This window comes from Trachinotus anak, unplaced genomic scaffold (assembly GCF_046630095.1).
Source record: "Trachinotus anak isolate AG129_WGS33_773 ecotype Australia unplaced genomic scaffold, CSIRO_AGI_Tana_v1 ptg000001l, whole genome shotgun sequence".
Taxonomy (NCBI): domain Eukaryota; kingdom Metazoa; phylum Chordata; class Actinopteri; order Carangiformes; family Carangidae; genus Trachinotus; species Trachinotus anak.
In genome coordinates, this window is record NW_027273852.1 from 7,384,707 (window position 1) to 7,406,229 (window position 21,523).

Consider the following 21,523-nt stretch of genomic DNA (forward strand, 5'->3'; position numbering starts at 1 on the left):
TGTAGCTTTGATTTACTGTTACACAATGTTTCATTTATATGTTTCTTGTGTGTCGCTGGTCCTTTGTGTTTGCCCTGACTGTCTTAACAATCTCCAACTGGGTCACACACTTTATTTATTTCTTCATTTTTTTCTGGACAAATTTGCACGTGTGCTGTACATACTGTAGGTGGTACGATTAAGTAGTGGTTAATTGTCTCAAGCTTTTTTAGCTCACACGAGGGCGGGCTGAATCATATTTGTATTGGAAAGAGCCAAATCTTTAGACAACTGCAGAGGTGTTTGAACATGAAGCAGATGTTGATAAAGGAAAGCAGGATAAAGGAAAGAGTTGTGTAACAGGTTCTGGATGATTGGGGCTTAGGTTCAGATATGGAGTGTTAACCAACACATGGGTCACATTAGATTTGTCCTGAACAACACACATTCTTCAAAAGGGGAATATCTTATTTAGCACCATCAGGGGATGTTTAAAGGCATCGTAGGTGTTGAATGAGAGCTGGACAGATTAGATGCTGGTTACTATGATGATGTCAAGTTCCGACACGGAGCTGAGATATTGCTCCTTTCTATGTTGATTGTAACTTAAGAAGCTGAATCCTCTGCAGCATTTCACAGGGCAGATATTGTGAGATTTCTGCTGTATAGTTGGTAACTGTATTTTATAGGAAAGGGAAAAGATTTCAGCAAGATGTTTGAACCTGGATGACAGAAAAAGTCTTGTCAGGGAAAGTGAATGGAGATTTGTTTCGGGTTCTCCTTAACAACGGTCTCCAAGGTGCTTCTGAGCAAGAAACCTCTAAGTTTCCAGTGTCTGCAGTGGAGCCGCTTCGTGAGTGTGGTAGATGGCTGCAGTTTAACTTGGCAGAGTGTGTGTCAGTGCTGAAATAGCCTTAAATTTAATGGTTGACAGTCCAACTTTCTTTATCGTATAATAACAGGTCTCTGTGTACTGGATATCCACACTTGTATTAACACAGAACAGGGTTTGTAGTACAACATTTTAACTACTTTAGTGAACACAATAAAACTTTGTCTCTTACCTATGTCATTTTGTGGTGTCTTCTGCTTTCTGCTCATTTGGTTTTTAGATCAAAAAATAAACTTTGGGGCATCTCTTAATGCACGTTAACTGCAATGCACCCTCTTTGAATCAGACTAGGGACCTTTTTTGTTTACATGGAATTCCCCTTGTTTCTCCTCCCCGCTATCAGGAATAAAGCCCCCAAAAAGTCTAGAAGAGGCTAAGTTTTGTCCCCAGTTAAGGATAAAGTTTATATGGTTATTTTTGTTTTATTTATTAATGACCAACGTACTGTAACTTGAATACTTATGGCCAGTTTAGTATAAAATTCGGTTTGGTCACATTCCTGCTCCCAAGAGGAAGAGACCTGTTTGAATTTGGGTGACCTTGTCCTTGAAATATAAATGTGCAATAAATGTGCATCCTCCAGTAAAAGATGGCCATTGTCCTTACACTTTCCCTCCTGTGTAGGAGCTTCATTATTTTGAGTTGGTGTGTGTTTTCAGTTTTCACTGGGCCCATGTGACTGTTGATATTTCATTATCTGCATCCAATTAAGTCTGACCTTTTTCTCTCTTTCAGAACTCAATGAATCTTCCCCCAGACAAAGCGCGGCTGTTGCGGCAGTACGACAATGAGAAGAAGTGGGAGCTCATCTGTGATCAGGTGGGCATCAGTCACTCATCTGTATATGATGTGATGTAGCTGCTGTGTAAGTCACACTTAATGCACTTGGCTGCATGATTATCAGACTCACTCTCCAAAGAGCTAATTGAGCTTAGGTATACAGTACAGCCTCCTTTACAGTTTCACAAAGTAAACACAAAGTGGTATGTAAATTAATCTCTCAACTACCTACTGAATATCTAATCCTGGACAAGGTCTGCCCCACTGTGTGCCGTGACCACAGCACCCGTGCTCCATTGCCCTGCCTTTATCCTCTAAGCCTCTCCTGGTCTTTAAACACTGCTCTGACTTCCCTGGTCAAGTGGGTTAAGTGGCACAGCAGGGAGCACACGTCAGTTAGGCAGTTAAAAAACTCCGCCTGTTATTGGCATCAGTGCTGCGTGTAGTGAAACAAGAGGGCGCACGTTGTGCAGTGAGCTGTGGTCTGAGCGCTCCGCTCGAGCCGCAACCTCCGTGCCATAGAGTTTTTCTGCATCCCTGAGCAGGGGAGAAAAACGGAGACGAGATCAAGACCACCACCCACTCAAACTGTATTGATAGCCACTGACCCTGAAGGGAACGGTGCCGGAGAGAGCCCACAGGGCTCCTGCCCAGCAGACAGAGATCCTCTTTCAGTTAAGAGGGGACTCTATGTTCCTCTGTCAGCCCTGAAATGAAAAAAATTGTTGGTTTCTCTTTTATTGTGGATGAAGCAGACAAAAAGCATTGCCAGTGATTTATTTCTGGCTTCTTGATAGTTGCTCACTTACTGTAAAAGAACAAAATGCAGATACCTTTTTGTCATCAAGTCAGTGTGACCCATGTTTAAAATTACAGGGATCTACTTTGGCTGTTAGTTTCTTAACTATACAGTACTATAAAGAAAGTACAAGTATAAGTATAAGTGCCAAAACAGTTTGTGTTTTTAGTGCAGGAACATAAAGTTTTTTCCATTAACAGAAATAATAAAAGAATATTACTAAGCTAGTCCTCCAACATCTTTATCCCTCTCTTGTTTTCCCAACAAGCCTATACCCATGACAGCAGGCAGCTCTGGGAGTAAAGTCTTTTCTGTGTCATAGCTACAGTGAATCTCTTTATGTAACCATAGCAACAGTGATGGAGGGAGGCAGAGAAGCAGAGATGACAGGTACATCCCCTTTGAAAAACAGACACTGCAAATGCTGCCAAAGGTTGAAATATTAAACGTTTTTTTGGGCAATTATGAGGATTTATGAAAGATGGAGGATGCGTCATGATGTGAAAACAAGGTCAAGACATCCAGAGTACAAAGAAAAGGATATGATGAACTCGTCACTGTCAAATCGTTCATATAGATAGGTCTTCATGCGTACCTGAATGCATCCAAAACGTCTGAATACAGTGAACGGCAAACAACTGCTTGCCCACTTTCTTGTTGAGCGATTCCCCTTCTTGAGTCTGTGCTCCACTCTCTCCCTCTCAGATTGAATACAAACCAGTATTACCAAACTCCCAGACAAACTCTAAAACTGCCACAGAGAGCATGTTGGAACCAGTTTATATGAGCTCCTAAAAATTTGTGTTCTCTATAATATACTCTCTTGCTTCATGTATTTACAGCCTGTTTCCATTCCTCACATTTCTTTGCATGCAACAGGGTATATTCAGCACGTGTTGACTCATTTACTACGTTGCAGACTGACAGATTCTTATCTTAATTCTTCAGCGATGAGACTCTCAAACAGGACTGAGCCGTCTGTGCGCTTGTTGGTGTCAGCTGTGTCCATGACAGCCATCTCTCTTTCCTGACGCTCACTGTCGTCTTTCCTGTTTTTGGGAGATAGTCGCTCTGTGGCTGGGAGAAATGTAATGTTGCTGATAAACACAGCAAAGCCCGGAGCATTTGGTCCAGTATTTGTACACAGAAGGCAGACGCCTTTTTTATAATAGCATTACAACATAGGTTTCGTTTATGAAGCTGATAATTGAGTTTTCATTGTCCGCTTGAAAATCTCAAAAATAACCCAAGAAGGCGTTCTCACAGCACTTTTTATTCTAATGATCAGGACTGAGGAGTTTTAAAATATTTTTAATGATCATAATTACATTTTTCACCATCATTGTGCTGTTTTGCAAGTTGGGAACCCCTGGTGTAGACGGTCAGAGAGGGGTTGAATCAGCTCTGTGGTCATTTTAAAGCTGTTATTTGTGGTGCTGTTGTATTGAATTTTATTGAATGCAAAGTATGTCTGTTAATGCGGCCTCCCTATGAATAAAAACATAAATATAGAACTGCCTTATAAATTAGCTCACTTTTTCTCACCTGGAAAAAAGGCGTTATGCAATTATCTGCAAATGGTCCATTTCCACGGGGCATTGTGGAAAGTGTAGGAAAATGGTTACAGTACACCAAAGTGAAGTGAGTGGAAATACTGGTGAGCACGGGTGGTTCTGAGGCTAAATTCTATCTCATCACTGCAGAGATCCAGGGCTCCATTCCCAGATCTGGTGCTTCTGACTCTGTGAAGACATGTAGTATTTAAGCCAGTGAGGATCATGTCCTTGTCAATGCACTTTAACTCCCACCAGTTGGTTGGTGCTTCTGCACAGTGTGGGGTTGGATCTGGGCTGGATAGTGAACCTCTTTCTGAAGGTTATCATTGACACAGGAGAAGAGGTGGTCGATGACGACCGAACCACATGAACTGGTGGAGAACGGGGCGTTTCATATTAGGGAGACAAATGGGAAAATAAAAAAAAACAAAACAAAATCCAGCAAACACCAAATTGCTGTGGTGGCAAACTGTTTAGAACGTTTTTCTTTCAGGCTAGGTGGCCTACCCTCCACTATTAAATACTACAGGGAACTCTGGTGCTGTTTGAATCAAATAACAGAATATGTAGAAAATATACACTGACTCTGAAAACCATGGAGCTGCTTCTCTGCATGTGGATGTACAGCCCTCCATGAGCTGATTATTCATGTGTGACTTCCCACCACACTGGCTTAAGAGCACATGTTTCGAGGAGCAAATCAAATAACAACCATACAGAGACTGATTCTTATAGATCTCCCTCTGAGATCCGTGCCTACTGTGGTATGCGCTGAAAATCAGATTCAGTTATTAAACATGGGGAGAGTGTCTTAATGGTTTGAAGGTCTTGAAGGTCTTTTCTTTCAGGTCAGTCAGCTGTCCTAGCTAGTTGATAACGTCAGGACATGTCTTTCACTGTCTTTCCCCACCATTGTAGGAAGAATACATTTCCTCAATGACATGCTACTCTGGCTCATACTTCTTGATGCAGTGCATTGGGGTAAATCACCAACCAGAACCATTCATGCTGCTGTGGTGTGGCACTGAGCCTGATCCAAATACAGTTTCCCCGCTTAACACACTGATCCAAATCCAGCGCTAATCTGTTGTATTTATATTTAGAGCACAATGATGAGGGATTTGACCTAAAACCTGTTCCTGGCAGAGCCCTGGACATGCACACACACAATCACACAGGTTTGGTCGCAATCCCCAAAGCAGTTTATGCTTTGTAGCACATTAAAGCTAATGACAGTAATTACCAGTAGATCATTTATGATCTCCTGCAGGTTGAATGTCCTTCACAGTCTCCTTGCTCAGTGTTATCAAACTGGGAGGGATCTGCAGAGTTCATCACCTTCCTGCTCTCATCCACCTGTGTAGTAACGAAACACAACTACTGATGTCGAAATCACCGTTTTAGCTTTGAATATCGTGTAGATAGAAAAATGGAAATAGATTGGAAAATGTCATGTTGTTATGTGCCAAAGCCTCTCTTCTAACAAGCAGAACATGCAGTTGCCAGAAAATACAGTTGTTTTAATGCAACATATATTGCAAATTATCCTTAAATGGTTAATTTGAAATCTCCAAGAAAAATTGGTCCATAGATGCTCATTCATCACACCTGAAGTCTGAGCAAACAAAATACATGTGACCTCATTGAGGTAAAGCAGGTTGTTAGTGCAGGAACCGTTGTTGTTATTTTCATTCAGCCTCTTAAAGTAGAATGTGACCTGGGGTTCCCATCAGTTGAAGAATGATTCATGATGATGTAATTTACTCAAAGTCTGTTCAGTTTTAATCTGATGGCTTTAGTGTCAACAACAGTTTACCATAAACTTGAGATGTGTTCACACTTGTGAGGATGTAATTTTTGTTTCTTGCTACATCATGCGTATCTCATAGAAAGCTACAGAGCTGTGTAAAATTAAATCTTAATTCATATATGTTAAATGTTCGGCTGATGTGATTTCATAACTTCTGTGCTTATACTACAAATGTTTTCAAATGTGTCAGTTCCACTCTCTGTGTCCATCCCATTTTTTTTTCCCTTCTGCTCATCTAACTTTTGTTTTCCTCTTTTTGACAGGAACGATTCCAAGTGAAAAACCCTCCTCACACGTACCTCCAAAAGCTGAGAAGTTATCTAGACCCAGCAGTCACAAGAAAGGTGAGCCGTCTCTTGCTAACACGCTGTCCTTTTCCACTGGCCTGGCTGTTCCACAGCCACAGCTTTTCCTTCCCCTCTGACCCTCTATCTCTTGTCCAGGATATCCCTACTACAGCAGAGGAAAGATTGCACACAGGGTTTCTGGAGGAGACAGCTTGGGAACTTTAGTTGCAAAACAGGCAACAGTGTGGTTTAGTGAGAATGGAGACATGTTGTTTATCTGGAACGCCCAGGTCTGTGAAACCTCTGCCTAGCTGAAGAGTCATTAGGCAAGACACACCGGTCCCTGGTGGTGCTGCTGTGGCTGACAGCGTGCTCTGACCTCTCTGTGAGGAAGAGGAATGAAGAAAAAGCACAATAGTTAGTTGAAGGCAGGGGGGAGAATAACAGTGTTGCAGACCGTCAGACTAATTGCTATATTGACATTGCCTTGCAGCATGGCAGGAAGTAACAGAAGATATGTTAGTCTGAGCTACATGATAAAAATGGTCTTATGTCATCTCAGCAGCCACTTCTGGTTGTTTCCCTGGCTGCCTGCAGAAGGGACCAAGCAGAGGGGCTCCATGAAGCAAAGTATCAGCCAGCCCTCAGGCTTTGCCAAAATTAAGTCTTTTTGGCTTGGGTGAGAGAGCTGTGCGGGGAGTGCTGGGAGACCAGTCTCTGTGATAAACAAATTAACCAACAGACTCTGCCAGAATAACAAATCACTGAATAATTGAATTTGCACTGACTGGTGTTAAAATTTTAGCTAGAACAGCATGAACAGAGATGACTCTGTGAAAAGGGGAATAAATGGGCTCACACTGAGGCAAATATAGACACTCCTCCTACAAGTCACAGCACATACACACACATATAGTTGCTCTGCCTGATTTCATAAAAAGTGCAAAAATTTGTTGCACAGTACATCTTGTGTTTGATATAATTCATACCTAAACACTAGCAGTCCAGTTTTGTGAACATATAGTAGAACATACACTTTAAAGTGATTTCAAATTAATCTCGTTTGACAGGTGGTGTTGATGAAGCGCTACTTGAGTTGTTCTGATAGACCTGCTGGGGGTATATTGGCTAAAAAGTATTGAGAGCCACTGGTCTGGGATACTGCTACACTCCTGTGGTTTCTGAATCCTAATGTAATGCCTGAGAGATTACACACCAGTAGAACTGATAAAGGTGGAGTGACGCATGTTAAAGGAAGCAAAAGCGACATAACAATGTAAAGGTTAAAGCGTGACAGTTTGTACCAGGGCAGTCTCAAGGTTAGAGACGCAGGCTTGCTGATAGCTGCTGTGAATCTCTGGAATGGCTGTGAAAATGTAGATGGATTTCTCTTCCTTTCCTCCTGCTGGAGTGCTTTTGAACAAGGCACTCAACACCTATAACTGCTCTGTGGGACCTATACAGTAGTCATCAGTGTGTGCAACATGCCTTTAGCAACTTTTCTGTCTCAGGAAGAGAGTTAGTGCACCGGCAGATATGTTTATGTGTGGGTGGGAGCGTTGCATGTTAAAGGAATAGTTTGACAGTTTTCGTGTCTTGGCCGCCGCTTCATATTTAACTGAGAGAGAGTGGTATCGATCTTCTCTTTGAACTTACAGCAAGAAAGTAAATTAACATAGTTTCTAAAATGTCGAACTGTTCCTTTAAAGAAGTCGCTGACCCATCCACCTCTCTCAGTGTCTACACTCCACACAAAACCTTTTCTGAAGGACCTCATCCACATCAGACAGCCACTAATGTTTGTTTGTCTGCCTGTCAGACTCAATCTAAATCATATCCTCCCTCTCTTTTCTTTTTTTTTTTTTTTTTTTTTTTTAAACATAATCTCATCTGTGGCTACATGACTAACTGGTTGTTGGGTCTATATTAAACCATTCTTTATGAGATGACCTTTGAGAGACTTGCTCAAACCTCTCTTTGTTCATTTTATCACCTTGTTTGTAATGTTTCGTCTCATGGGCCGAGACATGTGGGATTTTGGAAAATCAGCCTGACTTAAGTTGCTGCCTCTGCCTGATCCTTGATCAAAAACTTGAAGCAGACAGGGACGCAGGAGTTGAATGAGAGAGTAAAGTGAGAAGGGAGAGGGAGGGAAAGGCTGAATGACAGAAAGAGGGTAGCTGGGAGAGAGAGATGGACAGAGACCAGGGGAGAGACAAAAAAGAGGCACAAGAGAGCACGGAGGAAAGGAGAGTTATGGGCTTCTTCCTACATTCCTGCTCCATCCCCCTTTTCTTCAAACTCAAACAATTGTGCCACTGTGAGAGAGCTGGAGGTCATTGCCTCTGCTTTCCATAGGCAGGCTCCGGTGCATTCCTCTGGGCAGCTCCCAGCCAATAGGCAGCCAAGGAGGAAGAGCTCCAGTCCAACTAGTCCCCAAGAATGTATCAGCCATTGATTTGTTTCCAGGATGACCCCTCCTGAGCTCACACTCCCCAATATCTCTCTTTTCTCTTTCCTCCTCCACACTCTGTCCTGTCTGTCTCCCTGCTCTTACTTTCCCCTTTCACTGCTCCCTCCCTGTCTCCTCCTCTTTTTCTCCTCTCCCTGCATGCAGTCTTCACCCTCTCTTCCCACTGTCGGGCCCTCTCTCTCTCTCCCTGCTCTCTCAGTGATGCAGCTGGTAGTACTTAAAGTGTGGAGTGTAGGGCATTTGGTGGGAGAAGAAGAAGAAGTGGGGGGGGTGGGGGTGGGGGGGCTCTGGGAGCCTGCGCAGTATCCCTAAATATGCTCTGCTTTCCACACAAACACACAAAGGGCCCCTCCCTAATAAAAACACTCTGTTTCTCATCTCCTCATGTGCCAAACACACACCGCCCAAGCCCAAAGACACAGGCTACAGAGAGAGAGAGAGAGAGAGAGAGAGAGAGACCCTTGCTATGGGAACAGCTCTCTTCTCTGTGAATGTTAATAATAGGTTAACGCAGGGCTGAGCTCTGTTTCCTCCCTGATACAAATACATCATGGAAAGTGACCCGGCCCTCCAACCCTGGGTGGATACTTGGACCTCTTCTTTTCTCCTCTTCTCTTCTCTTCTCTTCTTGAAAAAAGTACAGAAAACTGTATTGTAGAAGGTTTGAGTGGCGAGGTCATGATTAGAGCTGCTTTTCCACAGTCTGGTAATTATTTTCCAAATGAATCAGTGAGACGTTTGGTGTATGAAGTATCAGGAATCTGTGAAACATGTCCACTGACAGTCCAAAATTTAAAGATATTAAGTTTACACTGATATAAAACAGTGAAAAGCAGCAAATTCTCACATTTGAAATGTTGGAAATTGAAAAAATGAAAAATTATGAATGAATTAAATATCAAATTGGCTTTTGTTAATTATTTCCCATTTGAGCAGTTGAGCAGAGTTTGGTTAGCCAGGAACTTTTGCAGTTTTACTTTTGCTTTTACCAGTTTCAAAATAGTAGTAACTAGTTTTTATTTTAGCCTTTTATAATATTTACTACAAGCACATTAGTTAAAGAGACAAAAGCTCAATGTGACATTGTAATATTTTGATAAGATTAACTGTGTATTGAAAGTTACATTTGAGTTTTCTTTTCTCCTCTGATGCAACAGTTTCACTCCCTCTCATCAGGGATTTCCCCCTGCTGTCGCACTGAGGCTGCTCGACCAACACTGGCCATTCACTTTGCCTGTTTTGTTCCTGTGGTTGTGTAACTGCCCGAAGGGCCTTTTGGTTTTTGGTTTTGCCGATCACCTCCTGTCAGAGGATGAAATCAAAGAAGAACCCGCTCACGTTCTCTGTTCTGTTGTTTTCTGTTTTGTTCACTGGCAGCTGATACCTTCGTGCACTTCGCTCACACATCCTTTTCTAGTAGCTGTAGCCACAGTAACGGGAACAAGAATGTGTATGTGTGTACATGTGTGTCTGCCTGGTGACCAATTAGGTAACTTGATTTTATCACGCTGCCACCAGGAGGGATTACTGCTATATAAAGAACAAACATGAGCAAACAAGATAACAGGAGCTATTCCATATTGACAGTTTCCAGTGAGTCAGCCTGCCTCTTCTTTCAGTTTGTTGAATTGTTTCTGGCAAGTAAAAGGCCCATTTAAAAGACATAAGAGAACAACCCAATTCCCAGCTTTGATTTTCCTAGTTTTCTAGTTCTTTCCTACTTTCACATTGAAATGTCACTGCGGTTGCGTCTTTGTCTGTTTGTTTGACTTTTCTGTCCGAAAAAAAAAGGTTTTCTCCAGCCAAAACATCCCTTTGCTACCACTGGGTGATTTACAGTTCCAGTGGTGCGATGAAATATTAACTTGCCCCTTCTTTCCTTCCTCAGAAATTCAGACGGAGGGTTCAGGAGTCCACCCAAGTCCTGAGAGAACTGGAAATTTCGTTACGGACCAATCATATAGGGTAAGTCGCTGCAGGATTGTGTGGAGCTTGTTTAGTGTTGAATGTCCTGGACCTGGTTATATTAGATTCAGGGGGAAAAGTCTGGCATTCCAGACACCCGGAGACGCAGACGCTGACACTAACCACCACCACCATCCCCCAGTCTTCCCTGTGCTCCAGCCTAATATTACACAGAAAACCATGTGGCGATGGAGGAAAGATGAATCGATTGATTGTTCTGTGCAGCTGACACATGAACAGTCTCCGTTGGAAGGAAAACACATCTTTCTTGTAGTAGCTGAGCTGCACCACTTGATACATGAACGTTTTCAGTCTGCCACTCTGAAGAGGGACTATTGTAGATGTTACTAAAGACATCATGATTTCACAGCAGATAAAAACACTTCAGTATTCTGTAATTCTGGGTATTCCAGGATGTAACAAGCCTGAACCTGCTGCAGCTGATATTGATCCAGTGCTGTTCAGTCAGCCTCAATGAAAGATCAATATCTCAATGAGAGTCATACAGCGTCTTGTCTTGTTTTGTCTTGCTCTAGATCACAAGGCCTGTTTGTGTGATTAGAGACCCTAATAGCTAAAGACTGCGATGGATTGCTCAGCATCCTTAATGAGGCCTAATGCATTCTGGGATCTGTAGGAGTCATTTATCAAGGCAATTCCTAAATGACGGCCAAAAAAAAAAAAAATCCAGTACACAAAAAAGATACCAGGCATAGCATTTATATAATATACCTCCTACCTCACTTCAATTAAAATAAATGGTACTGAAAGCTAAGAGTTCTTAATCAATGTGGTACGGGAGAAACAAAACAAAATAATTGCACTGATCTTTAGATATCATTCTGTTTACAGGAGAGTTACAGCAGAGTTTGTTTGGGTTTGTCTGTTAGGAATTGATTTTCAATCATTTACACAAAGTGATATATGGGATTCTGTGCATACTCATGAGCGTACACATGGTTTAAGCTCAGGACGGTGTGTATGGATAGTTCATAAATGAGGGCTCAGGATTCATTAGTCAGAGTGGGGATGAGGGTTAGCAGCTGGGAGGGATGTCGGAGGTGGGCGATCACAGGAGACGTAGAGACCCTGTCAAGGACAGGAAGCCGAGGCAGCGATGAACGCATCCGCTGGCCGCAGACTGTTGTGACAGCAGAGAGGCAAAAATACACTAGTTACACAATCATCACAAGATCCCAAACACACACACACACACACACAGACTTTATCTGATGTACGTCTCGTAAACCTCATGTTTTTCTCTCTTTCGACCCTCCCACACACACATTACTTCAGTTCGTCTGTCACACTCTCACAGAAATTCATCATCTCATGTTTCTGACAACACTGTCTCTCACACTCCTACACACTGTTTACACGCTGAGCAGATTCTGGTCCTCAAACCAAAATAAACTCCAGCCACAACCAGAGACAACATCCATCTGGTGGCACTGTTTACAAGGATTAAGTCCTTTTTTTAGTGACCTTATGTTGGTAAACTAGATTACATTAATGATCGACCTAATCTAGATTAGACAATGAGGCGTTACCGTAATGGCAGAGGGACAGGGAGATGTTTTGCGAGGGTGGGGGGTGGGGGATGTCTAGGGAGCAAGATGTCACCCACTCAGACAGTAAATAATTACTGCTTCTTTTCAGAGATGAAACAGAGAAATGTGTCTGTCACGTAAACTGTGTATAAAGGGCAGATTGTCCCTGACATGCTCTGCTGATGCTAACCCCGGCTCCCTGCCTGCTCCTCACATGTTACTCAGTGGCCAACAACATGTGGTGAATGGGAGGATTGTTAGTTAGTGTCCTGCGGTAATGATTGCCATGTGGTCCGACGAGGCCACACCTCCAAGCCCTTTTTAAAACATGGGGGGGCCCCACTAGGCACCGCTTTACTGGACGCTCTCGTTAGTCTTACTTGCTCCCATGCAGTTACACCACAGGGGAGCCAATAAAGAAGCAGCTAGTAGATTTTTAAAGCAGTTAAGCCCTGTATCTTCATCAGTGCAGTGCCACTCGAAAGCCTGCCAGTGTCATTATGTTTATGCCCTGCAAATTTCTCTAATCACTGAGTAATCAGGCCTGTCGAAGCAGTCAGGGCTTCAATAAAAAGACCTGGCACCTTCCTAGGATACGATTAAATAAAAATGTCCCGTGACTCAGTTGACACTGCTTATGAATATGGAGGGAGAACAGAAACATGCCAAAGGTAGCAGGAGCTTTCCCGTGAAAAGCTTGGCTTTTCTGTGCAGAATAAAAAATGAATGCTTTGCAGAGTGCTGAATGGGCGGCCCACTTCAGTGCCTATAAGGAAGGTGAGAATGGGCTTTTGATGATTGTGGGTGCTTGTCTTTATCAGAGTTTCAAACTATGCGTGTGTATGGTAGAGAAACAGATAGAAAAGAGGCAGACTAAGTAATGAGATTCTGTTTGGGTGTTTGTGTGTGAATGTGTGTGTGTGTGTGTGTGTGTGTGTGTGTGTGTGTGTGTGGAGGCCTGAGCATGCATGTGTGATATGTTTGCTGCTCTGAGCCAGAAAGCTTTGAAGTCTGACAAACGGGTCATTACAATTCTTCTTGGAAAAGAGAGAGAAAGTCGAAGGAGAATAATTTGAAAACATCAGGTATGGTCAAAGCCCGCATAGAGTGTTAGAAAGAAGAAATGACACATTAAATACTATACAGAAACATCTCTAGAATATCTTAATGCCATCATAACAGCAAGCAATTTTTCCAGATCTTATATGACAACTTTTTATGTGTGTATTTAAATATTTTTATTGTTGTGATTATGGGTCATGTCAATATTAGACTTGTTAAACATGGATACTTGTTGGTATTTACAAGTTATTACAAATGTCTTGTTTCACAACAGCATAAACAATCAAATAGAAAAAAGGCAAGTGTGTACAGTTTCTCTGGTAGTTTCTTCAAGTTTCACTGTAGGCACCCCAGCTTTTAGTTTTTTCTGTGATTATTATTTTTTTTTCCGAAAAGAGATCAGCAGTCAAGCTGGTGCCGGTTCTGGATCTCTCACCAAAAAATAATCCAACGATTTTCTAAGACTTGGTCTGCTGATAAACGTTTGCAGAGTTAACCTTGTTTTCGTCTCTCCTCAGGTGGGTGAGAGAATTCCTGAATGAAGAGAACAAAGGCCTGGACGTGCTGGTGGAGTATCTTTCTTTTGCACAGTATGCCGTCACGTAAGTCACTACCAGCTCTTTCTCTCTTTACCACTTTAGTCTATATGCAGAGCTGACAACCAACACAATGCTGCTATTCTGCACAGCCGCTGATGCATCACCACACAGCGCCAGCACCACCAACACCACCGCCGCTGCTGCTGCTGCTGCCTGGTTGTCAGAAACTCTGAGTCACTCGGGGCCCATTGCTGACACATTGGCACTGTGTATCATACCAATCATAGGCTTCTATTCATGGACTGACAGTGTGATTATTAGTCAGTTACAAAGTCCCTGTACAGTGCCAAGGAGCCACGCAGTTAAATTTTTAACCCCCCGCCCCCCCACACACCCCTTTTCACCATATGTTATTATGGTCTGTCCACATTATGAATGGTTAGTCGTAACTGTGTTTACCCATTACGACTGCAGCAGTACCAGCATAGAAAGTCATGGAAACCACCAATCTAAAAACTGAAACACATCATAACAGGTATGCTGTAACTGGCAGCTCTTTTTGAAAGTTTCTGCCAAGTACAACTAAACAAAAGCCCTGCTGCTTACGTACAATGTCCAAACCAAAAAGCCTAAATTTTACATGTTAAAAAATGTACATGTTGTATTGTATGGCATATTGCCATAACATCTATCCAGACATGTGTTTTTATGTGTATATTTTATGGAGTTAGCTTTCATAGATAGCTAACACTACACAATGAAGTTTAATTTTAAGTTTATTTTTATCTGTACGTTTAAACATACATTTAGTAACCATGGGGGTCCTTGCAAAAATGGTTTCTCTGTTTTGTGTTCAACAAAACAGACAATGTTTTATTTTATGTCCTGCTTCCACTGTGCGACAGGTTTGATGGAGACTCTATGGACAATAACCCGGAGGCTGCGATTGATAAGTCTAAGCCCTGGAGCCGCTCTATAGAGGACCTGCATGGAGGAAGCACCCTGCCGTCCCCCATCACTGGGAATGGCATCACACGTGCTGGGCGACATTCCACGTTACGGTACAATACACACACACATACCACCCTATGGTTAAAAAGATTCACCCTTAACCAAGTGTGTTTGTTTGTTTTTAACGTCTTTACAGTGAACTTGTTTTTGGTATTGAGTTACTTAATGTTCAGATGGACCTGTGTGATTATATTGGGATTATTTTGAGAAGTCACACATTTCATATGACGCCTCAGCAGCCCCTTTGTGTAGTCACGAGGTCTGTAAAACTGGCTTAAGACACATTTTTGGAGCAGCATGCAAATATTATTAGTCTGGATTTTTGGGATTGTCAGATTCAGGCCGGTTTTGCACATGATTATGACACATGATGGACAGTTATTTTCCCTGTGACAGATGATGGCAGCAGAAGGAAAGATCTCCTTTTATGGAAGCAATCTTTTTTTTTTTATAGTTTTGTGTTTATGAACACCAAATAAGCCACTTTAACACCAAATCCTGTTCATACAACATTTCACAGCAGTTAATTCATAAGCCCATGCTAATATATGCCATTATATATGCCCTGGAGCACAAATCCCATTCATTTGCGCATTACTTGTCTAATCCTCCCTGTCATTCCATTGATGTTTCAGCACTGATTTCTGTGACCTCTAATCCATTTGTTTGAAGAGGTTAACTTGAAGCCATTGTACACAAAGAGCACTATTGAATCAATAAGGCTTCTTAATATGAGATCCTTGCATTATGATAGTCAGGCATTTTTATTCATTGGTTGAATGGTTTTCTGTTGCCTGTTGTCTCAAAAGAGAGAAAGTTTACAAGTAATACATATAAAGTAAAGATATAGAGACATAGAGTAAATGGAACACAGAAAAAAACAGTTTTCACTCTTTTGCTCCCCTTTATTACAGTGACTTAGATGAAAATTTCACTGGAAACCTGTTGTGGGGACATCCTGGGTTTGTTTACAACATGATGAAATTACTAAACTACTCCAGTGTAGTGTGTAAAAGTTTCCTCTGCACATTTGTAATATCCAAGACAATCAATCAATTGTTATTTATACATATTTTATCTCTTTCTTGTTGGCAGAGATTTCACTGATAATCTCACCCTTTTCAGACATCTATATTAGCCCATAATAATCTGTAAAATGACCATTTAGCCCTACTTCATGTTACTTGTGAGTGTGTGCTGCCTCCAGATGTTACCCTTGTGACATCACTCGAGCCTGTGCAGTATGTGTAATAGGTCAGAGTGTCTTCACTGAGGCTGACTGTCTCTTCTGTTCTGTCCTGGTGTTCGTCCATAGTCATCTACTCTTCTGTCTGCCAATCTTCGACAGCAGGCAGGTCTCAGCTTCGCTCTGCTGGCTCACAGTGAGCTTTCTGCAGCCTCAACTGTCCCTACACAACCCCCCCCCCCCAGCCTCATTGTACTTTATACCTCCCTGCTAGCGCTGCCCCGTTTATTTGTCCCGCTGTCTGTGTTGGGGATGTGAATTATTTGTACTGTCAGCCTCCCCTCCCTCGCTTGAGAGTGAATTCTCTTTTCCTTGGAGCAAATGGATTTTTCTGCATTCATTGTTCTTGCCTCTGTGCCTGTGTGCTGCTTGTGTGGCTCCCTAAATGCCAGTCTGTGCAGAAGCTAGCCTAGTTTCTGCAAAAGCCCTGTAAAAGCTAAACGCTAGGCTACAACCAGTACATATAGATTAGATATCCTCTACAAATCTTCTGTATTTTGGATGCATTATTATTGTATTTCTGCTCAATAAGAGATGTCACATTAATTATGAAACATTTTTATGTTCTAATATCAGTGGTTAATAATTCTTAAATTGCCCATTATACAGAATCTTTATCACTCTTTTGATTAGCTTTGAATTAGAGTAATGTGAGGTCATTAACTGCTAACAACTGGATGTCAAATTAAGACTTGTATGTTTCTTCCTCAAACTGCCAACTTGAAGAACACCAAGCACACTGACCTGTCCAAAGTGCTCTCAAATAAGACGGTATGCCCGTAGAGTTACATGGAGTTAGCTAGAAATCCATAGCTGTGTGTCGTCTGTAGTGTCACTGTAGTCTTAGTGTTTCATGTCGTGTGGTGTTATTTACAGCATATTCTGGTATGGTCTTGCTGTCTTGAGAGAATGGACAGACAATTTCTGGATGATATTCGTGTGTTGACACCAGAGCATCATCTCCTGGGTGTCTCTGAACTTTTTCTGCTTAATGAAAATGAATCTGATGTTATTTTTGCTCAGTCCATGGGCACGTAACCTGTCTCGACTCCAACTTTGTGCACCTTTTCTCCATGGACACACATTTTGGTGTCTCTTCTAGACTTCTTTATGCTGTCTCCAACTAGTTTAGTATCATACATCTATACTTTAATGAGGGTCTAAAAGAGACCATATTACTTTTATTCTCGCCTCGCCTACAGAGCAGTCTTCCTTACAGTGGAGCCAACTGCAAATGTTAATCAATGAGGATTTTTCATGAATCACCTAAAAATATTGAATTTCCTCCTCACTTCCATTGATCTAATTAATCATCGTCACGCTCTATTTTAGCTTTCAAGATTCAATTTTAAACTCTATCTGACTTTTTGCTTGTTCTCTATTTGATTGAGACCAAACTGAACCACGTAATGAGGTTGTTGTCTTTTAGTACTGTTTCTTGAACTTTTTTAGTTTTTATTTTCCACTTCTTTCTTGTATACTTCTCTCGGTGTGTTGTGTTTAACGTGTCTACATAAAGTTTAGTTGTGCCATTTCAGATAAGTCAAAGCAGGTTAAGGTATTGCACGTTGCTGGCGTTATGTAATCATTTATCATTTGGTTTGTGATTAAGAAACACTTCTAAATAATTTCCTCCCAGTTGTGCCACGCCTCAGTTTGGACGTTGATGAATCAGGAGAGGAAAAGCCTGCGACAGAAATCCTTTCAGATGATTGTTTCTGCTGTGTGAAGCAAGCGTTCCAGTTCCGTCAGAAAGAGTCTCACGAATTGACTGCGTTTCTGTCAGGGAACTTGTTTTAGTGGCCGACACCACAACTTGCTGAACACATGTAGAATACGCATAAATACAAAGACCCATGAACTCACACATTAAATATTAGTTGTACACTGGTATGAGCACAAGCACGACATTTTTTAGGGCATGAAGTTAAACTATTTAGTGTGAACTTTTCTAATTAAAGATGAGTAGTTGACCATCTTTGTCCAAAAACTGCTACCTCTTCCTTGCTCTTGAATTTTTCCGACAGACACACACACACACACACACACACACACACACACACACACACACACACACACACACACACACACACACACACACTGTGTTGTGTGTTGTGACTCAGAGAAGTCACGCCTTCAGGCATGGGAGCTGACACGAATGAGCGTGTCTATCAGTAGCCTGAAGACACATTTTTACCCAGAACTCGGGCTGGTAATTGAAACTCGTGACAACAGTCTGAAAATAAACTGTTTTGCTCTGACTGGCTCTGCATATTATTCAGTAATTCTGCTGCTCCAGCATTTCTCTTATTGTGAGAGCTGCACCGGGAGGAAAGGCCTTGTTTTTGTTCACATAAAGCTGCACAATCACTGTGCTGCATGCAAATGACTAGCTTCTATTGTGCTAGCTGTAAGAGATATCTTTGTGAAGGCCGTTAAATTAAAACAATTGAAACGAGGGCATCCTGTGGCCCCTGGCGAGGCTGTAGATTATATGGCTTTTGTGTGGGTTGATGTAAGGTGGCGTGGCGGTTTAATAGCCTCCCTATGTGAAGGAGATGGTGTGCGACGATGCTATTCACTAATGGCATCTGTTTTCTTGTTTGTGTTCAGATGCTTGTAGACCTGACACTTTCTTTCCTCTTTTCACTCAATTGTTTGTGTGTTTTGTGTAACGTTTCAGTTGTAACACACTGCCCAGCCGGCGAACACTGAAAAACTCCAGACTGGTCTGTAAGAAAGACGACGTCCACGTCTGCATCATGTGCCTGCGCGCTATCATGAACTACCAGGTCAGTCCACTGCACCGTGCACGACACATCCACACAGACTCCATGTCCCTCTAGACTGAGGCACACTCATCTAACTGAAGCCTAGTACAATTTGTCCGACTGCTACTTCTTCATATTTCATTTATTATGTGATGGATGCACCTCTTGTTCATGCTGTGGCTCCTTTTCTCTGTTAATTAGCTTATTTGTCTCCATCTTTCTCCCTCTCATTTGTTTTCATCTTCCAGTATGGCTTCAACATGGTCATGTCACACCCACATGCTGTGAATGAAATTGCACTAAGTCTCAACAATAAAAACCCCAGGTAAGTTCAAACCAGAAGTCAGAAATAACTGTAAGAAGAAAAACTCCTCGGGTCAACACTGAAAGAACAAAAATTCAAATTTCTCAGATGATAAAAAGAGTCAGGTGGTGATGGATTCAGAAAGAGGTGTGTGTATGATTTAGAGCTTAACAAATCCAAATATTTTTACCGACTTGGATCCAAATTCAAAATGAAAAAATCTGAGTCTGACATTAGTGTCAGTGCACCTGCACAGTCTGATCCAGAGTGAGTGTCTTTGTCGCTCAGAGGCACATTCATCCCGACAGACGAGTCAGGCCACTGCTGGCACACTCCAGCTGCTTTCTGTGTGTGTGTGTGTGTGTGTGTGTGTGTGTGTGTGCGTGTGTGTGTGAGTGGGTGGGTTGGTGTGTGTCCGCTTCATGGTTCGGGGCTTAAGGATTTCTTCAAAAGTGGAGGTGAAACCACTTTGCATCACCTGTCACATATTGTCTCATCCGGGCAGAGAAATCCTGCATGAATGAACCAGAGACTGGACGCACAGGATGTCTCTGTCCTGTGTGCTCCAACACACACATTCACACTCACACATAGACACTGACGCACAAACACACACATAGATTAGGCCTAAGGTATTAGTATTTTAATCCATTGGATTAGATGAAAATGTGAAGCTCTTCTTTTCATTTGTTACTAAACTTTTTTCAGACCTTGTAACATCAGTCCGTCAGCATAATTCAATTTGATTACGGTCTTTGTAAATGCTTGTAAAATGCATGAAATTAAAAGGGCATTGATTATAAGAAACACTGTAATTTCCACGTTGATCTATTTTATACAAATGTTTCAGCGTTGGTAGGAAATTACTGTTTTTCACTGTCTGTTCCGGGTTGAAGTACAGGGTTTGCTGCAGCGCTGACACTTGTCATTTTCTAAACATTCCTGCCTTTATTTTCTCCCTGTTTTACAGAACTAAAGCTCTGGTCCTGGAGCTCCTGGCGGCAGTTTGTCTCGTGAGAGGAGGCCACGAAATTATTCTCTCTGCGTTCGACAACTTTAAGGAGGTAGGAGCTGCACGGAGAGGGGGAGTGGGGTCTGAGGAGACGAATATGCCGTTGCATTTTGACTGTGCAGTTTGAAACAGTGACTCAGGCCTGGAGGAATGCTCCTCCGGCGGATGCGAGACCAGCAGATTCCTCACTGCTGCAGAGCAATAGCATCTTGGAATGAGCTCTTTGTCAACAGATTACAGACGCCGGTTTAGCCTCATAACACAGGAGGACCTCCAGAGAAAACAGTTGCGTGTGCGTGCGTGTTAACTGGATTTGGCGGACGCATCAAAGCTCAGAACAGCAGAGAGACAAATGTAACAGACAGCCTTGCCTGACCCTTGCCTGTCTGGATGAGGTATTCTGGCTGCCGAAGAGAAGAGTGGGAGGTTTATGATGGAGTGGGCGCTAACAGCAGCCCTACTTTGTAGCATACGGCCTGCAAACACGGGCCGACTGCAGTTAATGCAATATTTACACCCCTGAATGAAATATTGAGTGTTGCTCTCAGCGGCATTGGCATTAGTGGGAGAATAAGTCTTAGGGAGACTGTAGCTCGTCTAATGAGATGACGGTTGAGAAATGGTCCTGATAGTGGAGGCTGCTGGAACAATGTGAGGACGCAAAGTGACACTTTAAAATGTAATGTTATTAGATCTAGTTTGCCAAGTGACTGTGATATCCCGTGTCAGGAATTGGATCAAGAGGCTGCCGGCTGAGTCTCTCGGCGTTATTCAGAGGTTTTTTTGGATGCATAACCCTCCACTTTCTTCCTCCCTTCCTTCTCAATTCTTTATCATGCTCCATCTCCCTCATTGCCCTCCACGTGAACTGTCTGAACTGCAGAGCATCTAACCCTCTCTCTCTCTCTCTCTCTCTCTCTCTCTCTCTCTCTCTCTCTCTCTCTCTCTCTCTCTCTCTCTCTCTCTCTTTTCCAAATTCTAGTTCAAATGAGGTTTTATTGGCAGGACAAAAACTACAGGAAAAGTTGTACCACAAGTAATATTGAACACAGATGCACTGTGTGAGCTGTGTATAAAATGAAAGAATGATTCAGCAGTAGCTTTGAATGAATAACTGGATCATAGTAATTATCACTGAAAACTGTGTAATCTGTTCAGCAGCTAATGTCACTGACAATTTATTTTCAAACCCTGATGATAACATGAGGTTTTCTGACAGGGGAATGGCAATAAAGTTTGAGGATTAAAGGCTCACAAGGACACAGTGCGGCTCTGTATTTTGTCAGCACTCTCTATGCCACCAACACACCCTCGTCTTCCTGCAGAGAGGAGAAGCTCAGGCTTGTTTTAATTCCATCAGTGCTAGGGAGGGAGCAATTATATTCTTACTGTTAACTGTGCACATGTGGCACAGAAATTAAATCTTAAATCACATGTCAATTACGACCTAATCAATGTAAATTATAAGAAGTTGGTGGCGCAGGTGC

The 21,523-nt window shown here is 42.3% G+C and overlaps 1 protein-coding gene across 7 annotated transcripts in view; it reads left to right on the forward strand.

The window, feature by feature from the left end:
* fmnl2a (formin-like 2a) overlaps positions 1 to 21,523 on the forward strand; it is a 50,980-nt gene that overhangs the window by 14,984 nt on the left and 14,473 nt on the right. For all 7 annotated transcript variants that reach the window (XM_071469183.1, XM_071469101.1, XM_071469525.1 and 4 more), the window contains exons 2-9: positions 1,607 to 1,690; positions 6,080 to 6,160; positions 10,465 to 10,541; positions 13,672 to 13,755; positions 14,598 to 14,753; positions 18,633 to 18,741; positions 18,969 to 19,045; positions 19,995 to 20,088. In XM_071469183.1, the coding sequence (XP_071325284.1) occupies positions 1,607 to 1,690; positions 6,080 to 6,160; positions 10,465 to 10,541; positions 13,672 to 13,755; positions 14,598 to 14,753; positions 18,633 to 18,741; positions 18,969 to 19,045; positions 19,995 to 20,088 (762 nt within the window). The remainder of the gene's footprint in view (positions 1 to 1,606; positions 1,691 to 6,079; positions 6,161 to 10,464; positions 10,542 to 13,671; positions 13,756 to 14,597; positions 14,754 to 18,632; positions 18,742 to 18,968; positions 19,046 to 19,994; positions 20,089 to 21,523) is intronic.